This window comes from Macaca fascicularis, chromosome 18 (assembly GCF_037993035.2).
Source record: "Macaca fascicularis isolate 582-1 chromosome 18, T2T-MFA8v1.1".
In the NCBI taxonomy this organism is placed as follows: Eukaryota; Metazoa; Chordata; class Mammalia; order Primates; family Cercopithecidae; genus Macaca; species Macaca fascicularis.
In genome coordinates this window covers 54,210,858-54,229,546 of record NC_088392.1, presented here as the reverse complement: position 1 = coordinate 54,229,546, position 18,689 = coordinate 54,210,858, and the positions used below count along the sequence as shown (strand labels likewise).

General features: G+C 38.4%; 1 protein-coding gene across 5 annotated transcripts in view; it reads left to right on the top strand.

The window, feature by feature from the left end:
* GALNT1 (polypeptide N-acetylgalactosaminyltransferase 1) overlaps window positions 1-18,689 on the top strand; it is a 322,829-nt gene that overhangs the window by 251,966 nt on the left and 52,174 nt on the right. For 4 of the 5 annotated variants that reach the window (XM_065534313.2, XM_045377653.3, XM_065534311.2 and 1 more), the window contains one exon: window positions 12,022-12,258. In XM_065534313.2, coding sequence (XP_065390385.1) covers window positions 12,120-12,258 — 139 coding nt within the window. In that variant the 5' untranslated portion in view covers window positions 12,022-12,119. Of the gene's footprint in view, window positions 1-11,444; window positions 11,571-12,021; window positions 12,259-18,689 lie in introns of those variants that run through there. The other variant, XM_045377652.3, reaches the window with a different exon arrangement.

Genomic DNA, 18,689 nt, shown 5'->3' with positions numbered 1-18,689 from the left:
AGTTCACATCTGGTGGGTGGTTTCAGCCACCCTGGGAAAACAAATTAGTGATATCTGATCATATTGAAAATATGCATACTGTGTGACCTAACAACCATACATATATACTTTATTTAGATCAGGGGTCGGTGTGATGACTCATGAGTTAAGAATGGTTTTTAGCATTTTTAAGTGGTTGGGAAAAAATAATATTTTGTGATTTATAATGTGAAAATTATATGAAATTCAAGTATTGGTGTCCAAAAATAAGCTTGGAATATTGTCACACTCATTTATATACCTCTTACAGATGCTTTCATGGTGCAACACTAGAGTTAAGTGGTTGCAACAGACATTGCATGGCTCAAAAAGCCTAAAATCTTTATCATCTGGCCCTTTGCAGAAAAACTGACCTCTTCTCTAAATAAATAGTCTTGCACATACGTACTAGTAAACATGTTCAGGAATGGTCATAGCAGTATTGCTTGTAATAATGGAAACCTAGAAAGAACCCAAATGTTCGTTAAGGGTAGAGTGGAGAAATATGGTTTGCTAAGCCAGTGGAATACTATTCAGTAGTGAAATCGAATTGGATGCATGAATGGATCCAAGCATATGGACGAATCTCCTAGCATATGGATGAATCTCAGAAACAGTGTTAGAAAAAAGCAAGTCAGGTTTTTCCACTTATAAGCAGTTCAGAAACAGTGAAGTATAAACAAGGGATTGTTAAAGATACTTGTGAGGTTAAATTATCAGGACAAGGAAGGACTGTAAGTTAAGAATAGGGATTGCCTTTGAAGAGTTGGGAAAGGTGGGATTTGAGAGGGAATTATAAAAGTCATGTTCTTATTGTTAACCTAGGTGCTGGTGATGTATGTTGTATTGTGATCATTTATTTCTGTGACACATTTTATATGTACTCTTTTGATATTTTATAAGTTTTTGTGATCTGGGGCATTAAAAAGTATCTTTTCAAATAGTATAGTCTGTCTCATAATATATAATTATGACCCACAGAGGGGAAGCTCATCAGCAGACTAGAAGCTGCTTTTTACCTATAGCCCCCTCTTCCCTGGTTCCCCAAGCATTCTGGTTGTATCAGGAACCCAGTTCAGATTTTCTTAAGCAGAAAAGGGAACTAATAGGAGGATTCCTTGGTGGGTCACCGAAGCCAAGGAAGAGTCAGGGACTTGGTCACTGTCAGGGCGCTCTGCCTTTCACCTGTATGTCTGTGCTTGGCCTCGTTCTTTTTAGCTGCAAGTGGCCTTCTGCACGTTGGGGGCAGTGTGACTGAGCGCAGTCCTAGAGCACAGCCTTCCAGGTGTGCAACTCAAGAGGCCAAGGAGTCAGGTCCTGTGGTTAGCCTGGCTAGGTCATTTAACTATACTGTGGCCAGGCAACTGGATCTGTTACCAGAAGAAACCCTTGAAGGAGGGGAGGAGGGGTTAAGGGTCAGAATCATGAGCCAGGGAGCCACCTTTGTAACTGTTACATATGTATTAAGTGTAAAGCAATATGTGTGGCATTTTGTCACACCTTTGTGTGGATATTAGGGCTGTTTTCCCATTAACACTAAGATGCCGTGATGTTGCCTAAGACATGACACAGACATGGCTGAGGTGGGAAGAGGGGTTAGAAATGTCTGTTGAGCGTATTACCTGTTAAAAATCAAAATACAGCATGATCAGCTCTCCTACCACTTTACAGTCACACCCGTCTCCTTCCCTTCTTCCCATAAGGACATTTAAGGCATTAAGTACTTGAGTTTAAATAGATATTACAAACTTGGTTTAAAACATAACATGTATCTGGCCAGGCACGGTGGCTCACACCTGTAATCCCAACGCTTTGGGAGGCTGAGGTGGGCGGATCACGAGGTCAGATTGAGACCATCCTAGCTAACACAGTGAAACCCAGTCTCTACTAAAAATAACAAAAAATTAGCCGGGCGTGGTGGTGGGCGCCTGTAGTGCTAGCTACTCGGGAGGCTGAGGCAGGAGAATGGCGTGCACCTGGGAGGCGGAGCTTGCAGTGAGCCGAGATAGCGCCACTGCACTCCAGCCTGGGCGACAGAGTGAGACTTCGTCTCAAAAAAAAAAAAAAACGTAAAACATAAAACAAATCTATTATTCTCAATGATTGGAAGGGCATTTAACCCACTGGTGTTTAATTGAGATGCAAATTTGTAGGTAGTTTGTATCTTTTGCTTTTCTGTTTGCCAGGTTCTTTGCTTTGAACATACATTACTTTACAAACAGGAAAAATATAAACTTTTAAAGGTATTGCTGGAAGTCAGATTATCGTCTTAAAAACTGACATTGCACTCAAGACACTAAACACTGTATTCCCTAAATTGAAACATTTGAGGCAATATATTTTGTAGGAGTTTATTTACATCATGACTACCCAAAATGATAAGCTTGTTCTTCTGACCTCTAAACTTGAGATAACACCTGGGAAATAACTACAGAAAGAGAATATCCAGGTTTTAATGAAATTTTGTGAACATCAATCTGGGCAGGAATTTTGGATTGATTTTTTTTGCTAATTTTTGTTAAATGCTTACGTTGAATAAGAAGATTCTAAGACCTGAAAATTGGTTCTCCGTTTTCTTTGTCTAGTGAATGAGGCTTCTCAGTGCTAAATTTTGATCAGTAATCACTTGACAACTCAAAAACGGTGGCAGAAGTGTTGGCCTGAACACTTTATAGGAAGCTGGGAATATAAATTGAAGCCTACGGGACTGGAGCCGTACTCACTTTGGCTAGTAGGGTTAGGCCAGAATAGCTGCTACTTGGTTTTGACAATTTTGGCTTCAGTTGTCTTTCCACAGATTCACTTTTTTATTGCTATAAGGTAGGATCCAAGTTTATTTTTTTAGTTATATGGAAAGCCACTTGTTCCTGCATCAATTTTCTTTGTAGTAGCATCTTTTTAGTTTTCACACTTGTATGAATTTGTCTTGGGGTACCATATGGTTTTAAGTACTTCTGCTTTATAATTAAATCTAGTCCAGGCCAGGTGCAGTGACTCACACCAGTAATCCCAGCATTTGGGAGGCCGAGGCGGGCGTATCACTTCAGGTGAGGCGTTCGAGACCAGCCTGGTCAACATGGTGAAACTTCGTCTCTACTAAAAATACAAAAAGTAGCTGGGCATTGTGGCATACGCCTGTAGACCCAGCTACTTGGGAGGCTAAGGCAGGATAATTGCTTGAACCCAAGAGGCAAAGGTTGCAGTGAGCCAGGATCCCACCACCGCACTCCAGCCTGGGTGACAAAGCAAGACTCTGTCTCAAAATAGATAAATAAGTAAATGAACAAATAAATAAATAAATCTACTCCCCAGAGCCTCATTTGGGTTTTGATCAGAATTATATTGAATTTATAGATTAATTTTGGGAAGAACCTGGTATTCATTTTCTCATCTATTTATTAGTTAGTTGTTCTTTTGTATCCTTCAATAAAGCTCCACAGTTTTCTTCACCTCTTGTACCTATTGGGTTTTTATAGCTATTTCGAATGTGGTTGTTTTGTTTTGTTTTGTTTTGAGATGGAGTCTCGCTCTGTTGCCCAGGTTGGAGTGCAGTGGCGCAGTCTCAACTCACTGCAAGCTCTGCCTCCCGGGTTCACGCCATCCTCCTGCCTCAGCCTCCCGAGTAGCTAGGACTACAGGTGCCCGCCACCATGCCCAGCTAATTTTTTATATTTTTAGTGGAGACGGGGTTTCACTGTATTGGCCAGGATGGTCTCGATCTCCTGATCTCGTGATCCCCCTGCCTCGGCCTCCCAAAGTGCTGGGATTACAGGCGTGAGCCACCATGCCCAGCCAATTTATTTTATATATTCTAGTCAGTTATTACTACCATATAGGAACATGACTGATGTTATATGTTCATCTGTATTCATCTGTCTTGATGAAATCAATAATTAGCTCTAATGGTTTATCTATTGATTCTTAAATAATTTCTGTGTAGAAATCGTACCATCTGTAGATGATAATTTTGGCTTTTTTCCCCCTAAGCCTTATTTCACTTTCTTGTCTGTTGCTTGGACCTTTAGTATGATGTCAAACTGAAGCGAGGATACATAACTTGCCTTGTTTTAACTGAAGCTCCATCATTAAATATGATGTTTATTGTAGTTTAAAGAATTCCCTTTCTAGTTCTAGTTTGCTGTTGAAGTTTTCTGTTGCTGAGTAATGAATTACCTAAAAGTTTAATGGCTTTAAGCAATGAAGTTATCTCATATTTTCTTTGGATCAGGAATGGAAGAGCAGTATGTTAGTGCATTTTTACAGTGCTGTGAAAAACTACCTGAGACTGGATAATTTATGAAGAAAAGAGGTTTAATTAACTCACAGTTCCACAGGCTTACCAGGAAGCATGACTAGGAGGCCTCAGGAAACTTACAATCATGGCAGAAGGTGAAGGGGAAGCAAGCATGTCTTACCATGGGGGAGCAGGAGAAAGAAAGAGATGGGGGAAGTCCCACACACTTGTAAACCCTCAGATCTCCTAAGAACTCACTCATTATCACAAGAACAGCAAGGGGAAAATCTGCCCCCATGATCCAGTTACCTCCCTCCAGGTCCCTTTGCCAACACTGGGGATTAGAATTCAACATGAGATTTAGGTGGGGACACAGAGCCAAACTCTATCAAGCAGCTTAGCAGGATATTGGCTCAGGATCTTTCATGAGGTTGTACTCAGTCTGTCAGCTGGAGCTGCTGTCATCTGAAGGCTTGCCTGGGGCTGCTTTAAAAGGGGTCCCACTTGCCTGCCTGGCAGCATAATGTTGGTTGTAAGCAGGAGGCTTCAGTTTCTTGCTATGTGGACCTCTCCATGGGAATGCTTAAGCATCCTTCTGACTCTTTCCCCAGAGTGTGATCAGAGAGAGAGCTAGGGGAGGCCATAGAGTGTTTAATGACTCAGTCTTCACTTCCATCATATTCTGTTGGTTAGAATCAAGTCACTAGTAGTCCAGCCCACACTCTCGGAGGAAATTAAATGACACAAAAACTATTTTGTGTGTTTCTTTTAGTCTGTTTGCCCTCACAGAGTAGCATAAGTCAAGGGCTTCTGTCTGAAAATCTTTACCTCAGGCCTCTCCTTTGAGACCCCGAGTGTGTATCCAAGCAGCCATGGTAGCATCTCTCATTGAAGGTTCAAAGGCAGCTCATACTCAACATGTCCAAAATCACACTTCCCATCTTCTCCCCTCCAAAAATTGGTCCTTTTTCACTGGTCCCCATTTCCATGATTGATACCATTCTCTATCCAGTTGTACAAGCTAGGATTGAGTTTGTCCCGTCATATCTCTTGACTCTTCCCACTTTTATCATCACCAGCTTCATCTCACATCACAGTTTCCTTTTCTTTTTCTTCAGTTCACTAGCTTTTCAGTGTTGGGCTCCTTTCTGCTATAGAGCCTTTATTATTCACTGCCTATAATGCTTATTTTCCCTCAAACCATGTCTTTCTGAGGGAAGCCTTTTTGACAAAGTCAAATCTATTATAGATGTGTGTAGAGCTGTGTACCTTCTTTCAAAGCAGTTATCACAATTAGAATTTCACATTTATATGATTGATTAATGTCTGCTTCCCTGGAGCCAACTCTGAACTTCATAAGATCAGGGAGTGTGTGCATTTTGTTCCCCTTGTATTCCCTGCATTTGACACATTCCCTACATTTACTGTTTGGGTGATTGAATGAGTTAATAAGTGAATGAATACATTGTTAGATTATAGTTCTGTTTGAGAAATAGAGCAAATAAAATATAAAAATAATAAAATAATCTGGACTCTATTGTGTTAGAGGATAACACTTGTCTTTTTAAGTCTTTTAGTTTTCTTGGCAGAAACTTTAGCTGTTAATTAAATGAATAGATTTGTTGAAGGGTCTCATAGGTAATACTTCTGACTGGTTAGTATGATGTAAAAGTAGTGATCCTGGCTCTGGGTGACTGGGAGAATGCTGTGTTCTCAGGAGAGAGGAGTAAAGCATGGATCCAAGAGAATGAAGCTTTGTTTTCTTAGAAAGTTACTATTGAGCTGAGATTCTCTCAAAATTTCTGCAGAGCTTTGGTTAGAAATATGAGGGGTAGGAGAAAATCATTTGGCCCTAGAAAATACTGATTAATCTTTGGGAAAATTTGGCATATGATATTAAGAACAGGATCAGGGTTGGGCGTGGTGGTGCATGCCTATAATCCCAGCACTTTGGGAGGCCGAGGCCGGTGGATCACTTGAGACTAGGAATTCCAGAGCAGCCTGGGTAACAAAGTGAGAACCTGTCTCTTACTAAAATAAGAAGAAGGAAAAGGAAGGAAGGAAAAAAGGAAGGGAAGGAGGGAGGAAAGAAAAGAAGAGAAAGAAAAGAAAGAAGAAGAAAAGAATTGGATCAGAAGTTTACTGATATGCAAATGGGCCCTGACTTAAGATTTTTTGTCTTTACAAGAGTGTAAAACCATCAGAATTTATAGGTAATGTATGGTATTCAGTAAATTGCATAAGATATTCAATACTTTATTGTAAAATAAGCTTTGTGTTAGATGATTTTGCACATAGGCTAATGTAAGTGTTGTAAGCACATTTAAGGTAGGCTAGGCTAAGCTATAATGTTCTGTTGGTTAGTTGTATTAAAGGCATTTTCGACTTTTGACTTAAAATGTTTTCAACTTATGATGGGTTTATTGGTACATAACCCCATCATAAGTCAGGAAGCATCTGAAATTAATCACTATACTTTGATATTAACTCTACTTTTATAACTTTAAAAATAAGTAGTTAAATGCATTTCAAATGGAAAGTTTTAACTTACTGTGGTTGGAACAAAATAAACAACTTTAAGTTACTTCCAAAATGAATTCTGGTATGCATCTTTTGAGAAAACATAAAAGTTTCTCTCTTTGTAAAACTGGCATTATTTCTTTGAGATATCCTTTCCCCCATGTTTATTTATTTTTAAGTTGATTGAGATTGAATTTATATATGGTAAAATTCTTTTTAGGTTCAGTTTTATAAGTTTGCACAGTGGACACAGTTGTATGATCGCCACCCCAAGGAAGTTATGGAATGTTTTCATTGCCACAAATTCATTTATGGGCAATCCCCTATTCCTTTTTCAGCCCTTGGCAGCCACTATTCTGATTTATCGCTGGTTGCTGGGTGGTGTTTCATTGTGTAAATATAGTGCAATTTGTTTATCCATTCATCAGATGATGGACATTTGGATTGTTTCCAGATATTGATGATTATAAGTAAGCTGCTATAAAGATTTACGTACAGGGCTTTGTGTGGATATATTTTCCTTTCTTCTGAGTGAACACGAATGGGATTACAGATTCTTATGGGGAGAAACTCAACTGTTTTTCAGAGAGCCTGTACCATTTTGCATTCCCACTGGCATTGTATTAGAGTTCCAGTTGCTCCAATTCCTTTCCAGCACTTGTTATTTTTCTTTCTTCTTTTAGCTGTTTTCATCAGTTCATAGTGGTGTTTCATCGTGGTTATAATTTAATGTTGAACTTCTTTTCATGTTCTCATTTGCCATCTGAAAAAAGTGTTTGGCTTTTTTGGTAAAGTGACAGTTCAGACCTTTTACCCATTTTATTGAATTGTTTGTTTTCTTATTGTGTTCTGACAAATTTTTTATATATTCTGGATACAAGTCATCTATTAGATATGTAATTTATAAATACTTCTCTCAAATTTGTAACTTTATTTTCTTTCAAAGAAAAATTGGAATTTTTAACTTAATCAATAAAAGTGTATCACCTGAGCATAAACAGATATTTTCTTAATGGTGTCTTTTGAAGATTAATTAGGAAGTCCAGTTTTGTTTTGTTTTTTTAATGGTTTGTGCTTTTTTGTTCTATCTAGGGAATCTTTGCCTAAGCCAAGGTCTCAGAAGGTTTTATTCTATGTTCTATTCCAGATCTAGTTCAAAAATTTGAGTTAATATTGATATGTGGTATAGGATATGGGCCAATATTTGTGGGGGTTTTTGTATATGGATATCTAATTGTTCTGGGACCATTGAAATAACTATTAACAATGAACTGTGTATGTGTGGGTCTTTTGTAGAGAGCAGGGCTTGGCTTAGTGCTAAGGTTAGCACTCACTGGTGCACTGTTGTCACCAACAATGTTGTCTGTTGTGACAGACAGTGCTTTGGCTGTGCCAAAGATTCCCAGATGATGTTGTCAGTCTTCTCCTCTTGGAAGAGTGGGAAATTGCTCAGGTGAAGGCAACACCAGCAGTCTCTGAAAAATGTGGGATGTTCATTCTTCAAACTTCTTTTGTTTCCTGAACCTTATTAAAGGTCTCTGGGCCAAATGTAAAATTCCTTTTCAGGGCCTCCTAGATTATGGCTCATCTTTTTGAGCAAGGAGATCATGTTATTATTAGTTATTAATGGCTATCATGGACCTAAAAATATGATTTATGACTTAACAATGCATTCATAATTTTGCATCATAACTTTTTATAAAGAAACTACCCCCATCCCTTTACCTTGAAGAAAAAAACTTCAAAATGTAATTTTAAAAGTCTGATTTTGTAATATATTAATTTTTTCTAGTGATGAAAAATACTGTACCAAAAATATAAAATTGGCCTTGAATTTCTTGGATCAAATAATGAAGTCTGAAGACATTTTTAGTATATTACTTTGGGGTTTGATGTCCTATAATCTCTTAAAGGGCGGAAGTTTGTTGTTGGACAGTTCAGCTCTGACTCTTCTCCCCACCTGCTGATTTGTTCTGCGACTGAGCTTTGTGTGCCTTTTGGAACAAGGACTTGGATTTCTTTGTGTCCTTCATTTCAAGGACAGTGAAGGACACACAAAAGTTGCTTAGTAAGTGGAGAATAAGGAATAACTTTACAATAATGGTGGCAATAAAGGTAGCAATTCATTCCTTAAATACAGTGTACTAGCTTTCAGTAAACAAATTGAAATAATAATTTTTTTTTTTTTTTTTGAGACGGAGTCTCGCTCTGCCACCCAGGCTGGAGTGCAGTGGCCGGATCTCAGCTCACTGCAAGCTCCGCCTCCCGGGTTCACGCCATTCTCCTGCCTCAGCCTCCCGAGTAGCTGGGACTACAGGCGCCCGCCACCTCGCCCGGCTAGTTTTTTGTAGTTTTTAGTAGAGACGGGGTTTCACAGTGTCAGCCAGGATGGTCTCGATCTCCTGACCTCGTGATCCGCCCGTCTCGGCCTCCCAAAGTGCTGGGATTACAGGCTTGAGCCACCGCGCCCGGCCAGAAATAATAATTATTTAATTATATATGAAAACTAGAATCTTACCTGCAATGCGTCATGCAAATTAACAATCTTTTAAACAACTCTTTAGAAAGAAAAATTATCTGCCATATTTAAATAAATGTTTTTTCATTCTTTTACATCTTATATATTTGGCAACATACTTGGAACTTTATCTTCAATTTTCTAAAGACATAAGTAGCTTTATTTTTTTTTCTTGAACATAAACAACAGAGTAAAAAAAATTCAAGTTCCTTACATGTTATTTGCTCTTCACCAGATTTCTTTCTGATACAGTTATGCTGTTTTAAATGAATCTCAAAGAAACATCTCTTGTGCCGTTTTGTCTTTTTCTTTCCTTCTTCATTTAGAAGATGTTTTCTAAGCGTTTTCTCTGAAGCTTGTAGAGCTGAGCAAGCCTTCTATGACCTCATTCTCTTGCGGGGAACAGTAATAGAAACCGCAAATTACCAGTGGCTTTGTCCTAAGAGCCAAACCCTGTGGACATTCTTTCTTTGTTATCTCAGCCTCATAGAGGGTCTAACATGGCTTATCCATACTCCTTCCTTCCTCTGACTTCTAATGCCTTTCTCAGAGGGGTCTGTCTTCTGCAGTATGTGGAAAGTGATGGGTTTCCTGGAGTTTCAGCCCCTTCTTTTCTCTGCCTTCTTCGTTGGCCACCTCGTCCCCTCTGCTGACCCCGGCTGCTGCTTGTGTATGTATGTTTAACAAACCTGCCTTTTCACATCAGACTCAGTTACTCCCCTGACTGCCTGTTGACACCTCGACTTGAGGCCCCTCACATTCAGTGTGAACTAACTCAACTCTTGATTTAGTCCGTATTTCCTTTCATTATTGTATTACCATCATCCATCTAGCTAGTTATCTTGGCCTTAAATCTGGGAATCATTTTTTTGCCTCTCCTTTATCTTCCTTTCTCCTCATACCCCATGTAGAATGTGCCAGACACCCCTCTTCTCCCAAACACTTCCCCTTCACTGCACTTCACCTTCAATCTTAAAAGCTAATTGCGCACCCTTGCAAAACTTAAGTAGAAGTAGATGAAAAGTTACATTTACATTTAACTATTCTGCAGGCATTTTTTAAAAATAGGATTTTAGAGACCGTAAAACCACATTTGAAATTCAGATATTGCACCAGCAATCAGGCTGCTCTGCCAGTGATCAAAAGAGGCAGCTTTTCATATGAAATAACACAAAATATAAATGTATGTATATAGTTTATCTGGTGAGAACTGTTGTTCCTTGACATTGTACACTCTAATGCTTTAGGTTCTCCCCTCACCTCAGTTACCATAGTTATCAGTAGTTGCTCACTACAGGTGACCCAGTATCAGGTATTGAGTAAGCATGATTTTCAGGTAAGAACATGACAGTAGCATCCTTGTTTTCATCTTGCAGTCGGGGAGTATTGGTTTGGTGAAAGGAGGAATATGGCAAGTGATCAAAGTCCCTAGAGAGATGAGCATAAATAATGACTTTACATTTATAAGTATCACTTAGTGTTTTCTCAGGTTGCTCTCTAGCAACCCTTGTGAAGTAGGCAAGAACTGCTGTATGTATTTCATGGATAAACTACAGGCCTGCCCTGAATTGTTCACGTAAGTGCATCTCTGATGGCCACCATGGAACTTGTTGCATAAAGTTGTCCTTGTAAGAAGCTGCTACCTTGCCCACACTCTGGTCCGTCCAGGGCATCTGCATTTGTAGCTTTCAGCATGGACACAGTGCGAACTCTTGTTTCCTCACTCCACTTCATAGGAATGCACTTGGTTTATATTTCCCCTGGTCTTCAGTGACACAGGCTTTGAGCCTCAGAGTCAGCTGCTGAGCGGGAGATTCTCCACCTCTCTGAGGTCTCTCAGGCTGCTTCAGCATGCTCCAGGATGAATTCCTTATGCTTAAGACGCCTATGCTCAAACTATCCCAAATGACTTTTCAAAATTGTTAACAGTTCCTCTAGTCATTTTCTCATCATGGTATAGCATGATAAAGGGAGATAGCAGGGTGGGAAATGGAAACTAAAAACAGGGAAGTGTATAAAATTGTCAGAGCCAAGACTAAATGTCAGATCTTATGACATATACTTTTCTTTTCCATTTTACTTTCCACGAATCTGTTTCCTGAATGATTGGTGACTGTTGCAGTTTTAGATTGAGATTCAGTGTAAAAGAGGAATGAGAGTTAGCTCGGGAAGCTACTGTAGTGCAGGCTCCAAGGAGAACTCTTATTAATTCTTGAGCCTGGGTACTGAATGCGGACAGTTGAAATGCACTTGGAATCACTAGTTGCCTAATCCCCTATGGTAATTAATAGCTTAACTTTTGCCTTAACACATAATGTAGCAATTGAGTAGAAAGGTAGTTAAGACCCAGGTGTTTGATGAGTGTGAAATAGTAGCTCACTGTTGTTTTAATTTGCATTTCCTAATTGTAGGGAATTGAGCACTTTTCTACGTGTTTGTTGGCTGTTAGGTTTCCGTTCTGCAAAGTACCTGTTTATATCCTTTACCTGTTTTCCTATTGGATTGTTGTATATTGATTTGTAGGAATTATTTATGTAGTCCTGATACTCTTTATATATTTTATAAGCATTTTTCCAAGTCTGATTTTCAAACATAGTCTTCATAGTGAAATTTCTTATTCTTAATGAAATTAATAATTTATAGTATTTAATGTTTATAATATTAAATTAATTTTATAATTCACTTTTGAGGTTCTGAATTTTTAAGTTAATCTTTTTTCCTTTCTTTGTAGGGTATGAATGTGATTTCTGATGAAACTGGATTGGAATAATTTTCATCTTTGTATATTTATATATATATTTTTAAATTTTGCATTTGACTTAAAGTGCCATGAGAAAATTTGCATACTGCAAGGTGGTCCTAGCCACCTCCTTGATTTGGGTACTCTTGGATATGTTCCTGCTGCTTTACTTCAGTGAATGCAACAAATGTGATGAAAAAAAGGAGAGAGGACTTCCTGCTGGGGATGGTGAGTGACATTTTATAATACAGCTGTTTTAATCAGTATATCACTGGTTTTTACTAACTAATTTGGGCAATATAAAATTTTAACTTTTTTAGATTAACAGATGTCCCTGACTTCCTGTAGGAGATACGATGATCATATTGATAGTTCTCAAATGGGTTCATCCAACACTTAAAAGCATTAAAGTATCATGTATAGAATTGCTAAATTCGACTTTTGTGTTCAATATTCAGTGTAGTTAATTTCTTACAAGTTACTTTATGTTACTTAATAATGTGGGTATCTCATAGTTGGGCATATCAAAGTTGTACAGAAGATTAGTCTAATGCTGAGTGGAGCATTAAAATTGCATTATAAGGTATCAAAAGCGATTCCTCCAGCCCTCCCATCTCAGTCCTAAGGGGAAGAAGTTTTTATAGATAGATGTGATCTGGAGAGGTTTTTGTTGTTGTTGTTAATGTTGTAGATAGCTCCAGTTAGTACTTCTAGGGAGAACTTTTAAAAAGATTGGGTGATAGACTAGAGGCTGGAGTGAGATCATTGCAATATCTAGTATGGAAAGGAAAGAAAATATACAAATATGAAGGAGGGAGGGAATAGGTAGTACTGATATTTTTGTCAGAGGACTTTGGAAAATTCAGTTTTAAACTCCTTTTATTCAACAAACAAATTCTTTTTTTTTTTTTTTTTTTTTTCATTTTTAACCATAATGAAAATGACTGCATTGCAGGAGTCAGTAATCCAGTTGTTGTGGGCTCTGAACTCTGTGATTAGTTATAGAATACATGGCTGTACAGCAGTTCTACTATTTTTAGAAATTATATACAAATAATTACTCTTTCAACATGTTTTAAGCATATAGCCACATTTAAATTTTTTGCACTTTTATAATGAGAAGGGCCTTTGATCCCCCAAAACTTACAATAGAAAAAAATATTAATTTGTATTGTTAACTGTACCAACTTAACTGTAATTGTTATATGTGGGCTTACATAACTGGTTCTATTTATATCTTCCTGGGAAATCTGCCTAAAATTAGGCTCAGTTGCTAGCACTGAATTCCAGTAATGCCTAGGCTAATTCTTAAATTTTCACTTTTTTGAAAGGTTTTAATACATTTTTCATCCAAAGTCAGCCTGTTAGTTTGTATATTTACTTTATAGCTCTGCTGTTTAGTATCTTTGTTGGGTGACAAAATGTTGCCTCCTTAACTGTTGCTAGAGCTGTACTCATGCCATCTGTGTTTAAATCAAAGAACAGGTATTACCATTCATCAGTCAGAAACTTGAGTATTCTTTTCCCAAACAGAATGGAATAAATTTCCCCTCACCCTACCTTAATTCATTGCCATTTATAATAAGCTCCTGGTGTTCTATCTTAAATGTAAAGACTTGACAGTGAGAAAGAATAGGCTCTGTAGCATGTGAAGATTCACTTGAATGTTTTTTTGACTTTTATATGTGCTGGGCAAGGTACTAGGTTTTGTTGATACACAGTTGAACAAAAAAATAAGACAAAATTCCTCCCTTCAGGGAACTCACAGTCTAATGGAAGAGAAATAACAACAGTAAATACCAGTATACTAAATATCACTTTAGGAATATGCACAAGAGTAGAAAGGAAGGAACGCCTTGGGGTGTCTGAGAAGCTGCAGTAAGGAAGTATGTTCCAGCTGAGTATCAGCTTGAGCAGGTGTTTGTTAGGTCTGTTGGGAGAGAGGAAGACCTTCCAAGCAAAGGAAAGAAGGATGTGCAAGATTAGCAAGTGAGAACAGAGTTGATAGGAGAACAAGAGCACAGGATGAAGCTTGGGAGATGGCAGAGGCCATGTCACACAAGGCCTTTTATGGCGTTGTAGGGATTTTGGACTTCATCTGTAGACAGCGGCATGGCGCTGAAGCATTTTAAACAAGGGAGTAAGGCCTGATTGGACCTGGACTTCTGGAAGAATGCTTTAGTGGTCATGTGACTGATGGACTGGAAGAGAACGAGGCAGGTAGCGATACCAGTCTGAGACTGTTGTGAGAATTTGGAAAAGAGCTTGGAACAGACACTAAAATGACATTGGAGACGGAGAGGAAATGAATATATATGAAAAGTATTTAAGTAGTGGAATTTACATAACCTGGGGAGCCATTGAATATAGGGAATAAGAGAAAGAGAAAAGGCTAAGGTGGCTTTCATGTCTCCATGGTTGGAAGAATTGATGTTCCTCAGAAGAGGAGCAGCTTTGATAAAGAGGTGGATGCATGAAGTTGAATTTGGATTTTTTTTTTCATTTTTCTTATTTATTTATTTATGAATGAGATGGAGTGTCGCTCTGTCACCAAGGCTGGAGTGCAGTGGCACAATCTTGGCCCACTGCAACATCTGCCTCCTGGATTCAAGCAATTTTCCTGCCTCAGCCTCTTGAGTAGCTTGGGTTACAGGCGCATGCCACCACACCCAGCTAATTTTTGTATTTTTAGCAGAGACGGGGTTTCACCATGTTGGCCAGGCTGTTCTCGAACTCCTGACCTCAGGTGATCCACCTGCCTCGGCCTCCCAAAGGGCTGGGATTACAGGTATGAACAACTGCACCCAACCTCAGTTTGGAATATATAACTTTGAGGAACTGGTAGAGATGTTCTGCAGTAGAGGATGGTCAAGATGGAGAAAACAGATGGGAATTTAAGCCTTGTCTATACATGAGGCTGTGCACGGTATGTGTAGAGTTGGAAGACACAGACTCCCTGTTGGAGAGCCCCTCCTGGAGGGTCACTGAAGGAAGAGAAGGCTTCCCGAGAAGTCAGAGTAGAATGAAAAGCCCCAAGGAGTAGGTCATAGAAGCCCAGTCAAGGGTGGTGTTTGCTCAGAGATTTTACCTGAGATAAAGTGTTTCTGATAGGTTTGGTATAGGGCTTCTCGTGACCCTAGCAAGTGTCATTTCAGGGATGGTAACTGTGGAAGTCAGTGGATTCTGGATTCGATATACCAGAGAAACAGTAGGGATATGGCTGTTCTTTAGGAAGCTTCAGCATGAAGGGAAGCGTGTAGTATACAGTAGTTATAAGAGAGAAATGGAGCCGAAGTTGGTTTTCTATGTATTTATTATTATTTGTATATGTTCAGGAAGAGGTTTAAACTATAGGGGAAAGGAGGGATACTTGAAAGAACAAATTCTCAGCAGATGAGACAGTGTGGTATCAGAATCGTGAAAAGGATTCTCCTCAAAGAGCATTCACAGATTATTATAATTTTGACAACCACTAGTGGTGTAAGTTTCAAAGAAAAAGACTGGGTTTTGTACAGAAGTACAAGCTAAAGGAGCAGTAATCTGAAAGTAGCAATGTAGAGGTATGAGATGGCATCATTGCCTCTGGAGGAAAGGAGAATGAATCATTCTCCCAGAAACAGTTGGTTAATGGACTCTGGAGGAGAGCTAGACTTCAGTTAAGTCTGAAGATGGAGGCTGTGTGTTGTGGAGACCAGACAGTGGAGAGACTTTACAACAGCCTGGGGGTGTCAGGGTGTTCAGGGCACAGACTGAGAAGGACGTCCCAGTGTGAGAGAAGGGCTGAGCAGCCGGAGGGAAAGTACATAGCTAAGGGGAGATAATCTTTGAGGTCCATGGTAGTCTTAAGGGGAGAAATGATTAGGGGAAGAGCACAGTTGATGCTAATAAGCAACAGTTTGAAAAATCTGCTTTGATGTGAAGTTTCAGTGCAACAGGTGCTGAGAGGTCCTAAGTCTTCAGAGCCCAGAAGTTATTAAGGTTCTGCTAGTGAAAAATTGCTGTGGTGAATTTGAAGAGATGTTTACTAAAGAGGATCAGGGAGAGGGGATGGGTAATGGCACCAAGGATGCCAACTTTCTAGTGGAATTAACATGTGCATGACCTCAGAGTTTCCCTCTTTTTTTTTTTTTTTTTAAAAGACGGAGTCTTACTCTGTCACCCAGGCTGGAGTGTGATGGCACGATCTCGGCTCACTGCAACCTCTGCCTCCTGGGTTCAAGCGATTCTTCTGCCCCAGTCTCCCGAGTTGCTGGGATTACAGGCAACCGCCACCACGCCCAGCTAATTTTTGTATTTTTAGTAGAGTCGTGGTTTCACCATGTTGGCCAGGCTGGTCTTGAACTCCTGACCTCAGTTGATCTGCCTGCTTCGGCCTCCCAAAGTGCTGGGATTACAGGTGTGAGCCACCATGCCTGGCATCGAAGTCTCTCTTGATAGAACACATAGGGCCTCCTGGATCTTTGTTTTGAAACAACCAAAACAACAACAAAAAGCACTGAGCATTGTAACACTCCAGAGTGACTGTTTCAATATTGGAAGCACCTAATTTCTGAATGTTCTACTTTACAGCTCTGATTTCGGTGAAATTTAGCAAATTCTACTCTCTGGTGTGAAAAAAAGTTTCCTAGGTTTGAATAGAATGGATTGATGTCATTGTGATAGTGCTGAAGGCTTCCTGTAACGTTGTTGTTGATATGCTGTACTTAAAGAGTTTTCTAAGATTCTTCTATTTACCTGTTACTTGCCTGCTTCAAGGAATAGTGGGCCAGACTTTGGTGATTCCAGAGGGGTTTGTTTTTTTCTGAGTAGTTCTCTTATAGGTCTATACTTGTATTTTATACCTAAGGCTATCTGAAAATAGCAGAGTTCTCCTGCTGCTAGAGTTAGATTGGGCTCCCTTGAAAGAATACGAGTGGTGGGGATTATGGCCTAGGAATATTTTTACTACTCTTCTGCTTACCAGAATTAGCTCATTTATCCACTTTATGGATTTGGGTGTTATATAGAGTGTTCAGTGTTTTTAAAGATGCAGTTTCAAGTAGTGATTGATTCTTCCTGTCAGTACTGCATTTTTAGATCATTAAAATATTAATTATTTAACTTTTCATGTACTTATGCTGGAATTATTTCAACTGTTGAACATTAGGAAGCCTTGGAGAACATGGTTTATAGAAAAAACTTCCAATGGTTAAAAACTATAAAATATTACTAGTAAAGGCTATAATAATTTCATAACAAATTTTTAAGTGTTGAGATTTATATATGCAGCACAGGTAAATTGAACATGAAATTGGAAATTGACAAGGATGTTGAAGTAGCAGAAAGTTACCAGTGAAAGTTATAGATGATATTTTGATGTTTAAAAAATCAGTGTGCTGCATTTTATTGCATCTTACGTACCTTTGTTTATAGAATATTCTGTATACCACTGTAAAAGTGATAACATTCTAGTTACCATTGTGAGCCACATTCCAATTTCAGAGATGTTAAAATGTAGGAGGAAACATTTTGAAATAGTGAAATATAGTGCATAAAGACAGTGAAGATGTTAATTGTATAGTAAGATCAGAAAATAGTTTTGGAAAAATGATTTTAGCCTTTTATTAGTATATTTACCCCCCAAAAAGAAGTCATATAACTTTGTACCTCTTTACTTTCATGAGAGAAACACACATAAGAAATTTGAAAAATACCTCAAAGTATATTCAAAGGCATGCCAGTGGTTTATGTATGTTAATCTTATTTGGAGACTTTCAGAGTGAACCTCTGGTTTTCTTGGTAAATACCTTTTCTAAATCATGATACTTATCTACAGTGTCATGTAAATAAAACTTAACTGAAGTATATAATAAAATGTGTTTGTTCTCACATAATACTTTGGAATGACACCTTTGTCCCTCCCTTGTCAAAGTGATTCGATTCTTAGAAATGAGCTGCATGTGGAATTTTATGCAAAGATATTTTATTTAGTTCATGAAATGACATCCAAACTCATTTCAGTTTCTTTCTAATAAAATTTTCACAGAACTAACTTGTAATATACATAGAAGACTGGCAGTAGAGTACATGGAAACTTAATGCTTACCATCTTTTTAGTTGCTTTCCAATACTGTAAATGCATTAATAATAGCATATATTCACTAACCACATGCATTTCATCCAAACTCGTTTGTCAAGAAAATTCGTTTAATGACAAAATTCTGTAGGATATTGTAATTCCTTATTAATAATTAGAGTATTGTGGATTCTCTAAGTCATGCAGTAGACATATAACTTTTGATTAATGGTAATTTTAAATGTGGCTCTGAAATTTCATATGTAACGGTAGGTTAGAGTACATAATGCAGGTACTGTGTTAGATTTTCAGATTATTAATAAATATCAGGTGATGAAATGTGCAAAATATTTCATCAGCAGGATTGTATATGCTGTACATTTTTGCCTGATCCTTTAAGATCGCAAGACCGACTTTAAGTTTCTGGTTATATAGTTTCATATGTAATAAGCAATTAAGTTTATGTTTTGTAGTATTTATAGTAATAATTTCTCCAGTCGTCCTTAATGCCCCTCCTCCACCTTGAAAATTTTCAAACAGAAACAAAAGTAGAGAGAATAGAAAATTATGGCTGGGCACAGTGGCTCACACCTGTAATCCCAGC